The sequence below is a fragment of the Pseudophryne corroboree genome, chromosome 6 (assembly GCF_028390025.1).
Source record: "Pseudophryne corroboree isolate aPseCor3 chromosome 6, aPseCor3.hap2, whole genome shotgun sequence".
Lineage (NCBI taxonomy): Eukaryota > Metazoa > Chordata > Amphibia > Anura > Myobatrachidae > Pseudophryne > Pseudophryne corroboree.
In genome coordinates this window covers 625,782,273-625,802,066 of record NC_086449.1, presented here as the reverse complement: position 1 = coordinate 625,802,066, position 19,794 = coordinate 625,782,273, and the positions used below count along the sequence as shown (strand labels likewise).

At 47.0% G+C, this 19,794-nt stretch overlaps 1 protein-coding gene across 1 annotated transcript in view; it reads right to left on the bottom strand.

The window, feature by feature from the left end:
- Positions 1–19,794, bottom strand: part of GRXCR2 (glutaredoxin and cysteine rich domain containing 2) — a 42,953-nt gene that overhangs the window by 16,872 nt on the left and 6,287 nt on the right. The window contains exon 2 of the mRNA XM_063930539.1: positions 8,460–8,651. Within this exon, the coding sequence (XP_063786609.1) occupies positions 8,460–8,651 (192 nt within the window). The remainder of the gene's footprint in view (positions 1–8,459; positions 8,652–19,794) is intronic.

Here is a 19,794-nt window from a genome sequence, read left to right as displayed (position 1 = left end):
ATATAGTAATATTACAGAGTCTAACAGTTTATTTAATAAGGCTAAAACGCCACAGAAATAGCTGATTCCATGTTGATTTTGGTAACAGGGAAATTTAAACAAAGTCTAATGCAGGAAACAACAGATACAGTATATCCAGGGCCAGATTAGGGCTTGTAAGGGCCCGGAGCAACTAGGTCGTGGGGGCCCCCACCAACAAAATTGATTACAAGTCACCCCCCTTCCTCCCCGTCTGATGCTGCTGACAGTGGAGAAGGAAAGAAACAGGAGAACCTCTGACTGTCACTCTGCAGCTGCAGTAGGTAAGTGCACTGCTACTGTGAGTGATCAGCAGGATACGTCCAGTCACTGGATGGGGGTAGGTGGGCTTCCCAGGACTTAGCTGGCCACACTTTTGGTAGCAGTGCCTCCGGTAACAGCCACTCCGGCTCGTAGTGCCCGCCAGCTGCAGCAGGTAGTCAGAAGCAACGCTACTACAGCCAGCAGACATCGGGACCCGGACCGGCTGCAAAACAGGCAATGAGCAGTGCGGGGAGCCCTAATATGTAGGGGCCAGCGGCTACCATCCCCCTCCCCCCCTTATAATCCAGTACTGAGCACATCACCTGCATAAAGCATACTAATGCCATAGACCACAGCTGTTCTCAGTTGGGACTGCTATCTGGGACAATTTACCAAGCTCTACAAAGCTTAGCTTGGCTCATTAGCCAGTGCCCTCTGAACATGGTACAAGCTATTCTGTAGCTATTGAGAGAGCTTCGCTGAAGAGGATTCTCCCAAACCCTCCACAGCAGCCTCCATTTGCCTCACATCTTCTATCGCAGGCGTGTTCTGCGCCTGTGCAAGATCAGAGCTGACAGTGGAGTAGCTATCACTTTCCTGCAGACCTCCTCAATGGGACAAGCTCCTGCCATATCTGCTGTCCCATCAACAGAATTTTTTTAATTTTTTTATTATTATTATTATTATTATTATTATTATTTATTATTATATACAGATCAAAATATCTCTTCTAATTGCTGCCTTACTGAGTGAAAAGAAATTATACAGGTTGAGTATCCCATATCCATATATTCCGAAATACGGAATATTCCGAAATACGGACTTTTTTGAGTGAGAGTGAGATAGTGAAATCTTTGTTTTTTGATGGCTCAGTGTACACAAACTTTGTTTAATACACAAAGTTATTAATAATATTGTATTAAATGACCTTCAGGCTGTGTATACAAGGTGTATATGAAACATAAATGAATTGTGTGTATGTACACACACTTTGTTTAAAGCACAAAGTTATAAAAAATATTGGCAAAAATTACCTTCAGGCTGTGTGTATAAGGTGTATATGAAACATAAATGCATTCTGTGCTTAGATTTAGGTCCCATCACCATGATATCTCATTATGGTATCTAATTATTCCAAAATACGGAAAAATCCGTTATCCAAAATACCTCTGGTCCCAAGCATTTTGGATAAGGGATACTCAACCTGTACTTTGTGATAGTGGTGTCCCACTATCATCAGACGACCCTAATACACAAATGTTTTTTTATATATTATAAATAAATAAATTATATATATATATATATATATATATGGTATTGTTAAATACTTTTGGGAACTATGAAGAATATATTGATATACTATTTAGCTTTTATTCTAGCTGGAGTCTGCAGTAAAACATTTATGTACCTGTCTGTATAGTAATGCTATGAAACGCACTAGGCTAGATTTGTAGCTGTGTGTCAGGTTCTCAAAGATTGCTTTTACCTGTGAAGTAAATATTAGTAAGTGAATATATGGCATGAGATAAGGTAAAGCCTAATCATCATACCACAGCGGGATCTCTTTATCTGATCCTGCTAGTAAATCAGTCAGGTTGTCCTGCTTTATGAGACCAGGGATGGATTCTGGTTTATTTGCTCATGCTTTGTATGAGATAACAAATCATTATTTGTCATAACCCCCTCATCACAGACATGGACAAAGGCATAATTCCTGTAAACACACAGTAATGCATCCCCAAATGAATGCTCAATTATAGCTTGGCTGCAATTACAATATAAATGTTACTTGAAGGTATAAAGCTCATGGAGCGTTGAACATATTTTGTGTAAAAAAAAACCCTCATGCTACAATAATTTCAATGCCAACGAAAAATGCACACAATTCTACTCCTCAGTATGTGGCCAGTTCTGCAACAGTAGCATATGTGCCAGCTTTACAACCAGGAGAAAACACTAGCATATGCAACATTTTTTTATCCTTGGAGAAAACGGTAGCATGTGCTTTTGGTTTCCACCAGGAGTAATAAAACTGTTGACAAAGAACTTGGCCGGGGCATGGGTACTAGTAATTATCTGGCTTGTTTGAGGTGCCCGGCGGGTGACCTGGTCCACTTCCAATGCACGTGCAACTGGGCCAGTGGTTCTGCACACCACAGCATCGACACACAACCATGCTCGCCATTGACACTTGCTCCAGCCTATTGCAGACACAGTGTCTCTTTCTGAAATTCCTCTAAACATGGCCTCTGTGATTGCGGATCTGCGTTTGGGAACACTTAGCAACGTTTACTGATGTGCCCATGAGATGGCTTAAATTTGCATTCACTTCTGGCCACCTCCCAGTCACCATCCAGAAATGCCTATGGTTTTGCCACACTGTTCTTAATACCTGCAAACATATACGCAACAGTATACAGAGTTGTACAGTAAGGAGAACACATGCGCCGCAGGGGTTTTCAGGTGCCCAGAATCCCGACAGAAGCCGGGTATTCTCCCTCGGGTGGTGGTACACGCCACCACCCGAGGGGGAATAGAATAGTGTGGCGAGCTAAGCTGGCCACCAGGCCTGAAACGTGGCGAGCGCAGAGAGCCCCGCAAGGGGATTCGCTGCGCTCATTGCCAGGATTACGGCTGTCGGGATTCTGGTTTTGGTCTCCCGACCGCCATGATCCCATAATGGATCTTAAGACATTTTGTTCTCTTGTGAAACAGTAGTGTCACTTATACCGATTTCACATCGCAATGCCGTGTCTCACCTGGGAATTGGAAACGTGTCTTTCCCGGGTGGGACCAGGCATTGCCACCCGGGGGTGGGAACGGAGCCGGCATCTGGGGCGAGTGCGGAGGTGGCGCTGGGAGATATTATCTCCAAGCCGCCTCTCCTTGTGCAGTGAACGGGTCCCGGGTCGCATCGACCCGGCAAACCCATTCACACTGCACCTGACCCAGTATTTAACCCGGGAATAACACTTCTTTATTCCCGGGTTGAATTACCGGGTCAGGCGACATGGGAATTCATCCATGGCTGCTTTCACACCGCACAGCGACCCGTGTCGACCTGGCAATATACCGGGTCGATACCAGGTTATTTTTGTGGTGTGAACTGGGTATTACTTTGCTGCTTTTCTTTAACAATGGAGAAGTGAAGTGAGTGGAGACTAACATGTCCTGGCTTTCAAAGTGTTTTCAATCAGTTTGCTAACTAATGAAAATATAAAAAGCTGCCAATTTAATATAAAAATTGGGTGATTCAATTGTTTTATCGCGACCAATCTCCCATTTAAAGTACAGAGAGATCGCGGGGTGATATAGAAATGTTTGGAGGTTTTTTTGTGCCTAAACTGACGGGGTTTAGCAACGTTAAGCGACTAAATCTGTCTAAACTAATTGGCGTGACACAAAAAATGGTGTGGCAAAGCAGACGATTTTTTGCACCCAAAAGGAGGTTGTGAGCTGAAATGTGTGCGCCCGCAGCTATTCGCACCTGAATGGAGCAACAATTAAATTGCTCCATCAGAAACACAAAAATAATAACCACGGTTAAAAGATTTGAATTGCCCCTAAAATGCTAAAGCATACTTCCCGGCACCGGAGGTCTCAGCAGCAGCAGCGAATGCATGGCCACCCCTTCTGTGGACATAGAGACACATGCTTCCAAACGTGTGGCAATGCAGCACCTCCTATCTCACTGTGCCACACATGAATGTGACCGCAGGATAGTCTTCAAAAATCAGGACTAACCAGCCAGAAGCGGGGTGATTGTGTTATTAACTTATGACTAATGACTTGCACTTATTACTGACAAATAATTTTCCTACATTATAACACCAATTACATACTTCCAAACTGTCTCGATTCCAGTGGGACAGTCCCGCTATTCGTACACGGTCCTGCTGTGCCACCCGGGGGCAGCATTGTCCCATGGGCGGGGGGACAGTTGGGGGAGGCTTTGACCACCCGCTGCTCTGCTCTACAAAGCAGCGAGTGATCTCTGAATAGATGTGGTGCGCACGCGTTCAACATCTACTCGGTGCTGGGAGGGGGCTACTCAGCTGCTCTGGGAGTGCTAGGCAAGCCCCCAAAATGTAGAAAAATGGGTCTGTGATGAACGGCCACGCCCACCCGATTGACGACCGAATGGGTCTGTGATGAACGGCCACGCCCACCTTATTGGGCCACTTCCTGACCCTGAAAAATTAAAAGTTGGGAGGTATGCAAGTAAGCTGCCTGACTTTTAGGGGGCACTTTTTCATGTGACGTCACATGCAGCCGCTGAGACCAGGGGCAGCGACGAGCAACTCCCGGCCAGCTGCAGGAGCTGCGCTGGCCGGGAGTTACTCCACAAGTACAAAAGCATCGCCGCTGAGCGATGCTTTTGTACTTGTGTGAGGGGCAGTCCTGACATGCGGGGCGGACTAGCCCTGTGCTGGGCATCCACCAGCATGTCTGAGAACATGATCGTAGCTGTGCTAAATTTAGCTCAGCTACGATCAACTTGGAATGACCCCCAAAAGCCGCTCAGTGCTGATGCATCAAACGAGCCGAGTGAATGGAAACAGCTACACTGCTGCTCCCAGCAAGGAATGCTGTGAGAAAGTATAATCAGGCTACTCTCTTCACGCCAGCCACAGCCGCCAGAGGAGGAAATGTGATGCGACACCATGACGTCACCGTCATGCCCCAGTAACCCTGACAAAGTGGGAGGCGCCGTCATGCTGCCAAGCACCATGGTCTTGTTGCTTTGTGGTGCATTATAATTGTGGTTATGGCAGTCACGGGTGCAAAGTGTGCGGCAGGTGGTACTGAGTACCCACTGCCAAATTCTTCAGGGTACTCCGTACCCGGGCGTACCCGCATACTTGCACCACTGAGTTTACTAACATCAATGTTTTTCTTGTGATGGTAGTGGTTTTACCATTCTATAGCAGTTTTCCGGTGTTTGCCGCCACTGAATGGTATTGATTTGATGGTGTTATGATGGTTGCCTTACTTTTAGATGCATAGAGCTGTGCAGTCCCTGGCTTCTTGCTTTCTGCATCAGTGGGGATCTTGTTCCATTGGAGGCTATCTCTGCCTCTCAGACATGACTGATCCAGTACCTTCCTTCTCCAAGGCCTCGGCTAGGCAACAGAGCAGATTGCTAGCTCTGAGATAGTGAGAGCCAATCAGAGAACAGTCATTGCCCCTGAAGCAGCAGCATTTATGCAGATTGTGGTCCGGCCCACTTTAGCTCCACGTGTGTGGCGTCACTCAGATCAGACTATCACTGGAAACAGCCACTGCGGCTAGTGACTATCACTGGGCGCAGTGGCTGTGTTGAGTCCTGCAGCTGCTCCACCTCATCTTAGAGACAATCCGACTTCGTTCTTGGCCCCCCTTACCCACCCTTAGTTCCACCCCCTGACCACACCCAGTCCCGCTCCCAGCCAGTCATGCTGCAGGATGTTGCGCATGCATGAATAAGAAAAATTACATAAACATCTCAATGTTGTTTTAAGTTGAATTATTTTGATGTGATGGTTAACTACCATTGTATCAGATCTTTCGATGGTGTAAGCCCGTCCACCATTCGATGACGGCCTTCCGATGTCCATCCCTATACAGTTGTATAAGTTCCTTCTGGTGGTGCTGAATTTTAAGTGCCAAAAAGATTTGCCAGCAAGTGGAGCATCATCTTCTTGTGTAATCTCCATGAAATTATTTTTCAAACATTAGCAATTAGTTACCATATCTTACAGTCAGGATTTGCAGAGCCGGCCATAGGCATAGGCAAACTAGGCAATTTCCTAGGGCATTTGATATGCCTCGGGGCATCAGCAGCTTCTGCTGATTAAAATGATATGCGGCATGCCTATATTCTGTGTGTAGCATTTCATATGCAGATACAGCCACAGTCTCACACAGTATATAGGCATGCTGCATATCATTTTAATCAGCAGAAGCTGCTTGTGCACCCTAGCCACATAGCAATGCAAATAAGATGCATTTTCATAAAAAAGATGTGCCCAACGTTAGTATTGAGGCAAGATTTATGAGGACACATCTGTATCCAAGCAGAGGCAGAGGTCACAGTGTTAGTGGCAGTGTGAGTGCTGTGTGCATGTGAGTGGGTTGGTTGTGCAGTAGTGTTCGGAATATGTGTAAGGAGCATTATGTGTGTCATGTAAAAATGCATTAATAATGTGCAACATATGTGTAAGGGGCACTATGTGTGTTATGTGTATAAGGGCATTATGAATATGCGGAATATATGTAACAGGGTACTACTGTATGTGTGTCATTATGTGTATAGGGGCACTAATAATGGGCAGCAAATGTGTAGGGGACATTATGTGTAAAAGGGCATTAATAAAGGTTGTCATAATGTGTAAGGCGCATTATGTTTATAAGGACATTAATAAGGTGTCTCATATGTGTAAGGGGCATTACTGTGTGGAATTAGGTGTATAAATGCATTACTAATGTGTGGCATTATGTGTATAAGGTGCTCTACTATGTGGCGTTGCATATAGAAAGGGCACAACTGTGTCATCTAATGTGAATAAAGAGCAATAGAGGGTGATGTAATGTGAATAAGGGGCTCTACTGTGAGGAGTGACATTTATAAGGTAAAGTGATACTGCTGTGGGATGTAATATGAATTATGGACACTATTGCATGATCAAATGTGAATAAAGTTGCAGTACTGTGTGGCGTAATTGGAATTGGGGTTACTATTGTGTGGCCATGCCCCTTGCCAGCAAAAAAACACCCATTTTTGGGCTGTGCGCCAAATTTGCGAACTGTTCATATTAAAAATTTGCGAACTGTTCCTATTTAAAATATAGGGGGTACAAACACCAAAATAAGTATTGCTATAGGTTAGGGGTGATGGTGCTGGGAAAGAGGTGCAAGGTCAGAGGCGGAACCAGCCCAAATTTTGCCTAGGGCATCATATTGGTTAGGGCCGGCTCTGAGGATTTGTATACATAATATTTGTCATTTTTAATTTGTTAACTATATTAATAATACAATTCTGTTTTGGCCAAAATTATGCTAAGCACCTCAATTTTAATCTATGTTAAATTACAGAGTTTATCATAGATGTTCTGATTAGCAGTGTTAAGTGATTAAAGTGTACTTCAGCATTTTCTCTTTTTGTCTATGAGTTATTGAATCCATCTAGAAGGCTTGTCCTACCGAAAGCGAGTCTGGAATGATCAAGTACTGAGACCACCCCCCTCAACGTCCCTCATCTTCCCCCCATTAATTTTCCTTTTGTTTCTACACACTGAAATGGTTATGTCATTTAAGGAATATGTAAAGGATAATTCTGCATAATGCAATACAAGGGTTTGCAGGATTTGTAAAAAATTAAATATACGTTAAAAACTGAAAAATCATTAATGACATACAAAAGCACTCAACTGACATCGATGAACATGTACAGATGTGGCCACACTCATCCGTTCTGCAATTATCCGTAATCGCGGGTCGTTTTCCACAACCAGTGTACCCGTGGGCACTGTGTACACACCCACTTCCCATAGGGAATGCATTTTGCAAATGTACACGCGACTATTTGCACTCGCCCGCGAATAGTAGAATGCCATGACACATGTGCACATGGGTATGCTTCGCAGTCGGTTCAGTATGATATCCCGTTGGATGGGATGCCAGCGGTCAGAATCCCGAATGCGGCATCCCGGCCCCGGCCATCAGAATCCCGACAGCCCCTCCAAAAGTACCATTCCCCTCCCCTGCTCCCTACCATAACCCTCCCTTGTAGGTGCCTAACCCTAACCCTCCCCTGTGGTGCCTAACCCTAACCCTCCCCTCCCCGCTGTCTAACCATCCCACCCTGGTGCCTAACCACACCCTCCCCTGCACCCTAACCCCCTTCTAATGCCTGAATCAAACCACCCCCCGTGTGCGCGGTAGGATGTGAGCGCATCCTGCTGGAACAAGGTTCGGGATTCCGGCATCGGTATCTCCACGCTGGGAACCCAAGCTTTGTCTGGATTTCGGCTTCGCTATTTCGACCGCCGGGATCCCACCCAGCAGCATTTGAACTACATCCCATCGCAGCAAGATGAGCATGGACTCATCTGTTTCTCTCTCTCTATAATATATATATATATATATATATATATATAAAACAATCATATATCTTAAAAGAGAAGCGTATAGCTCACCTGGGTATTTTGATGTTGAACCCGACGACTCTCGTAGTCTATCGGTGTATAACATAAATCGTCTGCTCGTCGTCCTTCTCTTGGTGACCAATTTGGATTTTCTGAAACTTCCTTTTTGATAACTGGAGTCCTTATAATTTTCAGATTACTGGTGTAGATTATGATTTTACCAAAGTCTATTACATCAGATGTCTATAAACAATAAGGAAAAATTAGCTAATTTCTCCAGAAGTATATTGGGATCCTAGTACTGCAAACCCCATATCTGCCCTATGCACAGAAGTCTGCCATGCATCATTGTAATAACAGGATTTTGATACCCACCGGTAAATCCTTTTCTCCTAGTCCGTAGAGGATGCTGGGGTCCACTTCATGACCATGGGGTATAGACGGTTCCGCAGGAGCCATGGGCACTCTTAAGACTTTTCAGTGGGTGTGAACTGGCTCCTCCCACTATGCCCCTCCTCCAGACATCAGGACATTTCGAAGAAAGGATTTACTTTAATACTAATGGTGAGATACATACCAGCTCACACCTCAACCATGCCGCACAACATGGCATTCAACATAACACACGCCAACAGGCATGAACCAATTACAGCAAACATGCTGAAACTAATAAAACACAACATGTGTAACTCTAATAAACAAAACTGCAGGTAAAGTACGTACTGGGACGGGCGCCCAGCATCCTCTACGGACTAAGAGAAAAGGATTTACCGGTAGGTATCAAAATCCTGTTTTCTCATATGTCCTAGAGGATGCTGGGGTCCACTTCATGACCATGGTGTTTATACCAAAGGTCCAGTACGGGCGGGAGAGTACGGATGACCCTGCAGCACCGATTGACCGAACTTGAGGTCTTCATCGGCCAAGGTGTCAAACTTGTAGAATTTTGCAAATGTGTTTGACCCCGACCAAGTAGCTGCTCGGCAAAGTTGCAATGCCGAGACCCTCCGGGCAGCCGCCCAGGATGAGCCCACCTTCCTAGTGGAATGGGCCTTCACCGACGTCAGTAACGGCAATCCAGCCGTAGTATGAGCGTGCTGAATCATACTTCTGAATCATACTTCTGATCCAACGCGCAATAGTCTGCTTGGAAGCAGGACACCCAATCTTGTTGGGAGCATACAGGACAAACAAAGACTCTGTTTTCCGTATTCGAGCTGTTCTAGCGACATAAATCTTCAAAGCTCTAACCACATCTAGAGACTTTGACTCAGTGAACGTGTCAGTAACTACTGGCACCACAATAGGTTGGTTTATGTGGAAAGATGAAACCACCTTTGGAAGAAAATGTTGACGAGTTCTCAACTCTGCCCTATCTTCATGGAAGATCAGGTAAGGGCTCTTGTAAGACAAGGCCCCCAACTCAGACACCCGCCGTGTGGATGCCAATGCCAAAAGCATCACCACTTTTCAAGTGAGAAACTTCAACTCTATCTCTTGTAGAGGCTCAACCCAATCCGATTGAAGAAACTGCAACACAACATTAAGGTCCCATGGTGCCACTGGAGGCACAAATGGAGGCTGGATGTGCAGAACCCCTTTCACGAAGGTCTGAACCTCTGGAAGAGAGGCCAATTGTTTTTGGAAGAACACTGACAAGGTCGAAATCTGGACCTTGATTGATCCCAATCGTAGGCCCGTCTCCACACCATCCTGCAAAAAATGGAGAAAACGTCCTAAGTGAAACTCTTCCGTAGGAGCTTTCTTGGATTCACACCAAGACACATATTTTCTCCAAATACGGTGGTAATGTTTCGACGTTACTCCTTTTCCTGGCCTGAATAAAGGTGGGGATGACTTCCTTGGGAATACCCTTACGGGCTAGGATCCGGCGCTCAACAGCCATGCCGTCAAACGTAGCCACGGTAAGTCTTGATACACGCATGGCCCCTGTTGCAGCAGGTCCTCGCGAAGAGGAAGAGGCTGGGGATCTTCTATGAGCAACTCCTGAAGATCTGGGTACCAAGCCCTCCTTGGCCAGTCTGAGGCAATGAAGATTGCTCGAAATCTTGTTCTCCTTATGATCCTGAGCACCTTTGGGATCAGCGGAAGTGAAGGAAAGACATAAACCGACTAGAACACCCACTGGGCCACTAGCGCATCCACTGCTATTGCTTGAGGGTCTCTCGACCTGGAACAATATTTCTGAAGCTTCTTGTTGAGACGAGATGCCATCATATCTACTTGAGGAACTCCCCAAAGACTTGTCACCTCTGCGAAGACTTCTTGGTGGAGGCCCCACTCTCCTGGATGGTGATCGTGTCTGCTGAGGAAGTCTGCTTCCCAGTTGTCTACTCCCAGAATGAAAATTGCCGACAGAGCCTTTACATGTCTTTCTGCCCAGAAGAGGATCTTCGTCACCTCTGCCATTGCCGCTCTGCTTTTCGTTCCGCCCTGCCTGTTTATGTACGCGACTACTGTTACATTGTCCGACTGGATCTGCACGGAATATCTTGAAGAAGATGTACCGCTTGTTGAAGGCCATTTTAAATGGCTCTCAATTCCAGCACGTTTATGTGAAGGCAGACTTCCTGACTTGACCATTTTCCTTGGGAGCTTTCCCCCTGAGTGACAGCTCCCCAGCCTCGGAGACTTGCATCCGTGGTTACCAGGACCCAGTCCTGAATCCCGAACCTGCGTCCCTCTAGTAGGTGAGAACTGTGTAGCCACCACAGGAGCGAAATCCTGGCTTTTGATGACAGGATTATCTTCCGGTGCATGTGTAGGTGGGATCCGACATTTTCTGGATTTCCAGAGCCTTTTCCACCGGAAGAAATACTCTCTGAACTTCTGTGTCCAGAATCATCCCGAGAAAAGACAATCTTGTTGTCAGTTCCAACTGTGACTTTGGATAATTTATGATCCAACCATGTTGTTGGAGTATTGACAGGGAGAGTGTGATGTTTTGTAACAACTGCTCCCTGGATCTCGCCTTTATCAGGAGATTGTCTAGATAAGGAATTATATTGACTCCTTTTTGAAGCAGGAGAACCATCATCTCCGCCATAACCTTGGTGAATACCCTCGGCGCCGTGGAGAGACCGAAAGGTAACGTCTGGAATTGGTAATGGTAATCCTGAACCGCGAATCTCAGATAAGCCTGGTGAGGAGGATAAATGGGAACATGCAGGTAAGCATCTTTTATGTCTACAGACATCATGTAGTCCCTCTCCTCCAGACTGGAAATCACTGCCCTCAGTGATTCCATTTTGAACTTGAATCATTTCAAGTAGAGATTCAGATTTTTCAGGTTTAGGATCGGTCTGACCGAGCCGTCCGGCTTCGGAACTACAAAAAAGGCTTGAATAAAACCCCTCCCCTTGTTGTGACAAAGGTACCAGGACTATGACCTGATCCTGACATCATTTTTGGATTGCCGCTGTTACTGCTTCCCTTTCTGGAAGAGAAGCTGGCATGGTCAATTTAAAAAAATCGGCATGGGGGAACGTCTTGAAATTCCAGCTTTTATCCCTGGGACACTATTTGCAACACCCAGGGATCCAGGCCAGACAGAATCCAACCTTGGCTGAACAGTTTGAGACGTGACCCCACCCGAGCGGCCTCCCGCAAAGGAGCCCCAGCATCATGCTGAAGATTTGGCAGAAGTAGGGGTAGACTTCTGCTCCTGGGAACCTGAAGCTGCTGTGGACTTCTTTCCCTTTCCCCTTCCCCTACCCGCAAAGAAGGGGGAACCTCTTGCTTTTTTGTATTTATTGGGCCGAAAGGACTGCATGTGCGGGTGATAATAAGATTTTAAACCTACCGGTAATTCTTTTTCTCGTAGTCCGTAGAGGATGCTGGGACTCCGTAAGGACCATGGGGATAGACGGAGGAGACATGGGCACTTTAAGAAAGACTTTGGATCTGGGTGTACACTGGCCCCTCCCTCTATGCCCCCCCTCCAGACCTCAGTTAGAGAAACTGTGCCCAGAGGAGACGGACAGTACGAGGAAAGGATTTTTGTTAATCCAAGGGCAAGATTCATACCAGCCACACCAATCACACCGTATAACTTGTGATATACTAACCAGTTAACAGTATGAAAACAACATAGCATCAGTCCAAGACCAATGAAAACTATAACATAACCCTTATGTAAGCAAAACTATATACAAGTCTTGCAGAAGAAGTCCGCACTTGGGACGGGCGCCCAGCATCCTCTACGGACTACGAGAAAAAGATTTACCGGTAGGTTTAAAATCTTATTTTCTCTAACGTCCTAGAGGCTGCTGGGACTCCGTAAGGACCATGGGGATTATACCAAAGCTCCCAAACGGGCGGGAGAGTGCGGATGACTCTGCAGCACCGATTGAGTAAACAGGAGGTCCTCCTCAGCCAGGGTATCAAACTTATAGAACTTTGCAAAGGTGTTTGACCCCGACCAAGTAGTAGCTCGGCACAGCTGTAGTGCCGAGACCCCTCGGGCAGCCGCCCAAGTTGAGCCCACCTTCCTAGTGGAATGGGCCTTAATCGATTTTGGTAACGGCAATCCTGCCGTAGAATGCACCTGCTGAATCGTGTTACAGATCCAGCGAGCAATAGTCTGCTTTGAAGCAGGGCCGCCAACCTTGTTGGCTGCATACAGGACAAACAGTGCTTCTGTTTTTCTGATCCTAGCTGTTCTGGCCACGTCAATTTTCAAGGCCCTGACCACATCAAGGGACTCGGAATCCTCCAAGTCACGTGTAGCCACAGGCACGACAATAGGTTGTTTCATATGAAAGGATGAGACCACCTTAGGTAGGAACTGAGGACGGGTCCGCAATTCTGCTCTATCCATATGAAAAACCAGATAGGGGCTTTTATGTGACAAAGCCGTTAATTCCGAAACTCGCCTAGCCGAAGCCAAGGCTAACAACATGACCACCTTCCAAGTGAGATATTTCAACTCCACTGTTCTAAGTGGTTCAAACCAATGTAACTTAAGGAAACTTAACACCACGTTAAGGTCCCAAGGCGGCACCGGAGGTACAAAAGGAGGCTGAATATGCAGTACTCCCTTCACAAAAGTCTGTACTACAGGTAGAGAGGCCAATTCCTTTTGAAAGAAAATGGATAAGGCCGAAATCTGAACTTTAGTGGAGCCTAATTTTAGGCCCAAATTCAAATTGTAGGAAGTGAAGAAAACGGCCTAGATGGAATTCTTCCGTAGGAGCATTCCTGGCCTCACACCAAGAAACATATTTTCGCCATATTCGGTGATAATGTTTAGATGTCACGCCCTTCCTAGCTATTATTAGCGTAGGAATGACCTCATCCGGAATACCTCTTTCCGCTAGGATCCGGCGTTCAACCACCATGCCGTCAAAAGCAGCAGCGGTAAGTCTTGGAACAGACAGGGACCCTGTTGCAACAGGTCCTGTCTTAGAGGAAGAGGCCACGGCTCTTCTGTGAGCATTTCCTGCAGATCCGGATACCAGGCCCTTCGTGGCCAATCCGGAACAATGATTATTGTTCTCACTCCTCTTTTTCTTATTATTCTCAACATCTTGGGTATGAGAGGAAGAGGAGGGAATACATAGACCGACTGGAACACCCACGGTGTCACTAGGGCGTCCACAGCTACCGCCTGAGGATCTCTTGACCTGGCGCAATACCTTTGTAGCTTTTTGTTGAGACGGGACGCCATCATGTCTATTTGGGGCAGTCCCCACCGACTTGCAATCTGTGCGAAGACTTCCTGATGAAGTCCCCACTCTCCCGGATGCAGGTCGTGTCTGCTGAGGAAGTCTGCTTCCCAGTTGTCCACTCCCGGAATGAACACTGCTGACAGTGCGCTTACATGATTCTCTGCCCAGCGAAAAATTCTGGTGGCTTCCGCCATCGCCACTCAGCTCCTTGTGCCGCCCTGGCGGTTTACATGAGCTACTGCGGTGATGTTGTCTGACTGGATCAGAACTGGTCGGTCGCGAAGTAAGGTCTCCGCTTGACGTAGGGCGTTGTATATGGCCCTTAGTTCCAGGATGTTGATGTGAAGACAAGTCTCTTGACTTGACCAAAGGCCTTGGAAATTTTTTCCCTGTGTGACTGCTCCCCCACCTCGGAGGCTCGCGTCCGTGGTCACCAGGATCCAATCCTGAATGCCGAACTTGCAGCCCTCTAGCAGGTGAGCACTCTGCAGCCACCACAGGAGAGATACCCTGGCCCTGGGGTACAGGGTGATCCGCTGATGCATTTGCAGATGTGACCCGGACCATTTGTCCAATAGGTCCCATTGGAAAGTCCTTGCATGGAACCTGCCGAAGGGAATGGCTTCGTACGTCGCCACCATTTTTCCCAGGACTTGAGTGCAATGATGCACTGACACTTGTTTTGGCTTCAACAGGTTCTTGACTAGAGTCATGAGTTCCTGAGCTTTTTCTATCGGAAGAAAAACCCTTTTCTGGTCTGTATCCAGAATCATGCCCAAGAAGGTCAGACGTAGGAACCAACTGTGACATCGGGATATTGAGAATCCAGCCGTGTTTCTGTAACACCTTCAGTGAAAGTGACACGCTGTTCAACAACTGCTCTTTTGATCTCGCCCTTATTAGGAGATCGTCCAAGTATGGGATAATTGTGACTCCTTGCTTGCGTAGGAGCACCATCATTTCCGCCAATTACCCTGAAATTGGTAATGACAATACTGTACCGTAATTCTCAGGTACGCCTGATGGGGTGGATAAATGGGAACATGAAGGTATGCAGCCTTTATGTCTAGATGCACCATAAAATCCCCCCCTTCCAGGCTGGCGATGATCGCTCTGAGCGATTCCACCTTGAATTTGAACCTTTTCAAGTATAGGTTGAGAGATTTTAATTTTAAAATAGGTCTGACCGAACCGTCCGGTTTCGGGACTACAGCCAAGGTTGAGTAATATCCCCTTCCTTGTTAAAGGAGGGGAACCTTGAGCACCACCTGTTGGAGATACAGTGTGTGAATTGTATTTAATATTAGCTCCCTTTCTGGGGGAGAAGCCGGTAGGGCCGATAAGGAAAACCGGCGAGGAGGCACCTCTTCGAATTCCAGCTTGTAACCCTGAGAAACAATTTCTATTGCCCAGGGATCCACCTGTGAGTGAACTCAGATGTGGCTGAAGAGTCGAAGAAGTGCTCCCACTGGGGCGGACTCCCTTAGCGGAGCCCCAGCGTCATGCGGTGGATTTAGTAGAGGCCGGGGAGGACTTCTGTTCCTGGGAACTAGCTGTGCCCTGCGCCCTTACCTCTGGTAAGAAAGGACGCTCCTCGTACTTTCTTGTTTTCCTGCGACCTAAAGGACTGCATTTGATAATGTCGTGCTTTCTTAGGCTGTGAGGGAATATAAGGTAAAAGATCAGATTTTCCAGCTATAGCTGTGGAGACCAGGTCCGAGAGCCCTTCTCCACCCAATTCCTCACCCTTGTATGGTAAAACCTCCATATGCCTCTTTTAGTCGGCATCACCTGTCCATTGCATGTTCCACAGGACACGTCTAGCAGAAATCGACATAGCGTTGACTCTAGAACCCAGTAGACCAATGTCTCTTTGAGCATGTCTTATATATAAGACAGCATCTTTTATATATCCTAGGGTCAATAACATGGTATCCTTATCTAGGGTTTCAATCTCCGCTGATAAGGTATCTGTCCACGCTGCTACAGCGCTATAACCCCCTGCCGACACAAACGCCAGTCTGAGTAGTGTACCAGAATGTGTGTAAATGGACTTCAAAGTACTTTTCTGCATGCTATCTGCAGGATCCCTGAGGGTAGCTGTATCTTGGTATGTCAGCGCTACCTTTTGGGTAATCGTGTCAACGCCTTGTCCACCTTAGGGGGGGATTCCCATCGTATCCTGGCCCTAGCAGGGAAAGGATACGCCATGAGAATTATTTTGGGAAACTGCAGTTTCTTGTCTGGAGATTCCCGCTCTTTTTCACACAATTCATTTGGTTCATGAGAGGGGGGAAATGTTACCTCAGCTTTCTTCCCCTTAAACATGTGTACCCTCGTGTCAGGGACAGATGGGTCATCAGTGATATGCAAAACATCTTTTATTACAATAATCATATATTGAATACTTTTCTGACAGTTTTGGCTGTAACTTTGCATCATCGTAGTCGACACTGGAGTCAGACTCCGTGTCGGTATCAGTGTCTATTATTTTGGATAGTGGGCGTTTTGAGACTCTGAAGGTCCCAGCAACATAGGGACAGACATGGGTAGATTCCCTGTCTGTTCTCTAATCTTTTGTGCAATAAATTTACCTCAGCACTTAATTCCACATACCCAGTCAGGTGTCAACGTTGTCGACGGAGACACCACACACACACACACACACACACACACACACACACACACACACACACACACACACACACACATTTGCTCCATCTCCTCCTTAGAAGAGCCTTTTACCTCAGACATGTCGACACACACGTACCGACACACCACACACTCAGGGAATCCTCTTATCTGAAGACAGTTCCCCCACAAGGCCCTTTGGAGAGACAGAGAGAGAGTATGCCAGCACACACCCAGCGCTAATACCCCAGGAAAAACACACAATGTGTTTACCCAGTAGCGCTGTAATACTATTAATTGCTGCCAACTATGTGCCCCCCCCTCCTCTCTGAAACCCCCTTTCACCATGGATAAGCAGGGGAGAGTCCGGGGAGCTTCCTCTCAACTGTGCTGTGGAGAAAATGGCGCTGGTGAGTGCTGAGGGCGGCGGGCTTCTGTCCCGCTTAAATATAATAAAAACTGGCGGGGGCTCTTTATATATACAGTGCCTAGCTGTATATATATATATCTCTTTTGCCAGAAATGAGGTTTATATTGCTGCCCAGGGAGCCCCCCCTGCACCCTGCACCCTTACAGTGACTGCCGTGTGTGAGGTGTGTGGGAGCAATGGCGCACAGCTGCACTGCTGTGCGTTACCTCAGTGAAGATCATGAAGTCTTCTGCCGCCTCTGAAGTCTTCTTTTTCTTCTCATACTCACCCAGCTTCTATCTTCCAGCTCTGTGAGGAGGACGGCGGCGCGGCTCCGGGACGAACTCCAGGGTGAGACCTGTGTACTGACTCCCTCTGGAGCTAATAGTGTCCAGTAGCCTAAGAAGCAGAGCCTTGAAACTCACAGAAGTAGGTCTGCTTCTCTCCCCTCAGTCCCTCGGTGCAGGGAGTCTGTTGCCAGCAGGCTCCCTGAAAATAAAAAACCTAACAAATATACTTTCTGTCAGGAAGCTCAGGAGAGCTCCATGAAGTGCACCCATCTCCTCTGGGCACAGTATCAAACTGAGGTCTGGAGGGGGGGCATAGAGGGAGGGGCCAGTGCACACCCAGATCCAAAGTCTTTCTTAAAGTGCCCATGTCTCCTGCGGAGCCCGTCTATCCCCATGGTCCTCACGGAGTCCCAGCATCCTCTAGGACGTTAGAGAAATGTCTTTTTTGCGGGTGCAGGCGCAGAGGACAAAAATGTCGACTTACCTGCGGTAGCCGCCGAGACTAACGCATCCAGTCCATCGCCAAATAAGGCCTCACCTTTATATGGGAGAGCCTCCATATTTCTTTTGGAATCTACATCCACGTTCCACTGGCGAATCCACAACTCCCGCCAAGCCGATACTGCCATGGTAGTGGCTTGTGAACTCAAGAGTCCAATATCTTTCATCGCTTCTAGCATGTATGCGGCAATGTCTTTGATATTCCCTAACTTAAGGAGTATCTCATCTGTATCAGTCGTGTCAATTTCTGATGACACGCTTTCTGACCATTTTTCAATAGCGCGACTCACCCACGCACAAGCAATTGTGGGCCTGAACAGCGTACCATTGGCAACATAAATGGATTTCAATGTAGTTTCCATCTTTCAGTCTGCCGGCTCTTTTAGTGAAGCCGTGCCAGGTGCAGGGAGAATTACCTTCTTTGTCAACCTGGACAGTGCACTGTCTAACACAGGGGGTGACTCCCATTTTTTCCTGTCCTCCACCGGGAAAGGATAAGCTATCTGAATTCTCTTGGGAATACGAAATTTATTTTCGGGATTCACCCACATCCCTTCAAAGAGTGTATTAAGCTCGTGGGAAGGAGGGAAAGTTACCTTAGATTTATTTTCTTTATAGAAATAAGCCTTCTCCTGAGGTACAGGAGTGGCTTCCGTGACTTCCAGAACTTCCCTCATAGCCACAATCATATATTGTATATTTTTTTGGAAATTTATGATCTATTTCTCTGGAGTCACTATCGTCGACACAAGAATCAGTGTCCGTGTCGGTATCAGTATTCACAATATTCGCAAATGGTCACTTATGTGACCCAGAGGGGTCGCCTGCGGATGGAAGAAGAGAGCCCTGAAAAATCACATCCTCCACAGATTTTCTCCAGCACTCAGCATGAGATTCAGACTTATCTAATCTCCTATTGATATGATGCATACTATCACGTATTTCTTTCACCCATGCAGGCTCTTGGTGTGCCAGCAGTGCCACCACATTACACTTCTGTGTCCCTAAAATGGTTTCCTCCGGGGAGGAAATCCCTGCCTCTGACATTGTCTTACACACGTGTACAACACACACACAGACACACTGGGACTTATAGGGGACAGACCCACAGTAAAATCTGTCAGAGGGACACAGTTTAGGAGCAGCCAGTTCACAACCACAGCGCCAGTATCTAATGCCTGTGAGCACAGAATGTCCACTGACATGCAGCACTTTTTACACAGTAAAACACACTTGTAAAGCACCAAATTCGCTTGTGCCCCCCCCTACCCTCTTTTGCACCCTGATACTTGTAGTCAGAAGTGAAGGAGGACCAGCGATGTCTCTGCAGCCTGAGGAGAGAGAAAATGGCACTGAGCAGTGTGCTGGCTGCCTGAGGAAGAAGCTCCGCCCTTTTGTACCTCAGAAACTTATCATAATATTTATACTGGCGGGGGTAGGGCTGTGCCTGGGCATCTTATGCCCCCTTTTTGCCAGTTTACAGAGGTGTTTTTGATGCCCAGGACGCCCCTCCCCCCCGCGCCCTGCACCTTGCAGTGCCTGTGTGTGTGGGCAACAATGGCGCGCTGCGCTTCCGCCAGCCGCGCTGTACCTCAGCCATCACTTTTCTTGATAGAAGATCTGTCTTCTACTCACCTGTCTTCTGACTTCTAGCTCTGTGAGGGGGGGTGACGGCGTGCTGTGGGAGTGAGCATCTAGACACGGCTAGCGTTCAGTACCCTTCAGGAGCTAATGGTGTCCTGTCAGCCAGAAGCAGAGCCATGAAACTCTTCAGGAAGTTGGTTCCTACTTCTGCCCCCTCAGTCCCACGAAGCAGGGAGTCTGTTGCCAGCAGTTCTCCCTGAAAACAAAAAACCTAACATAAG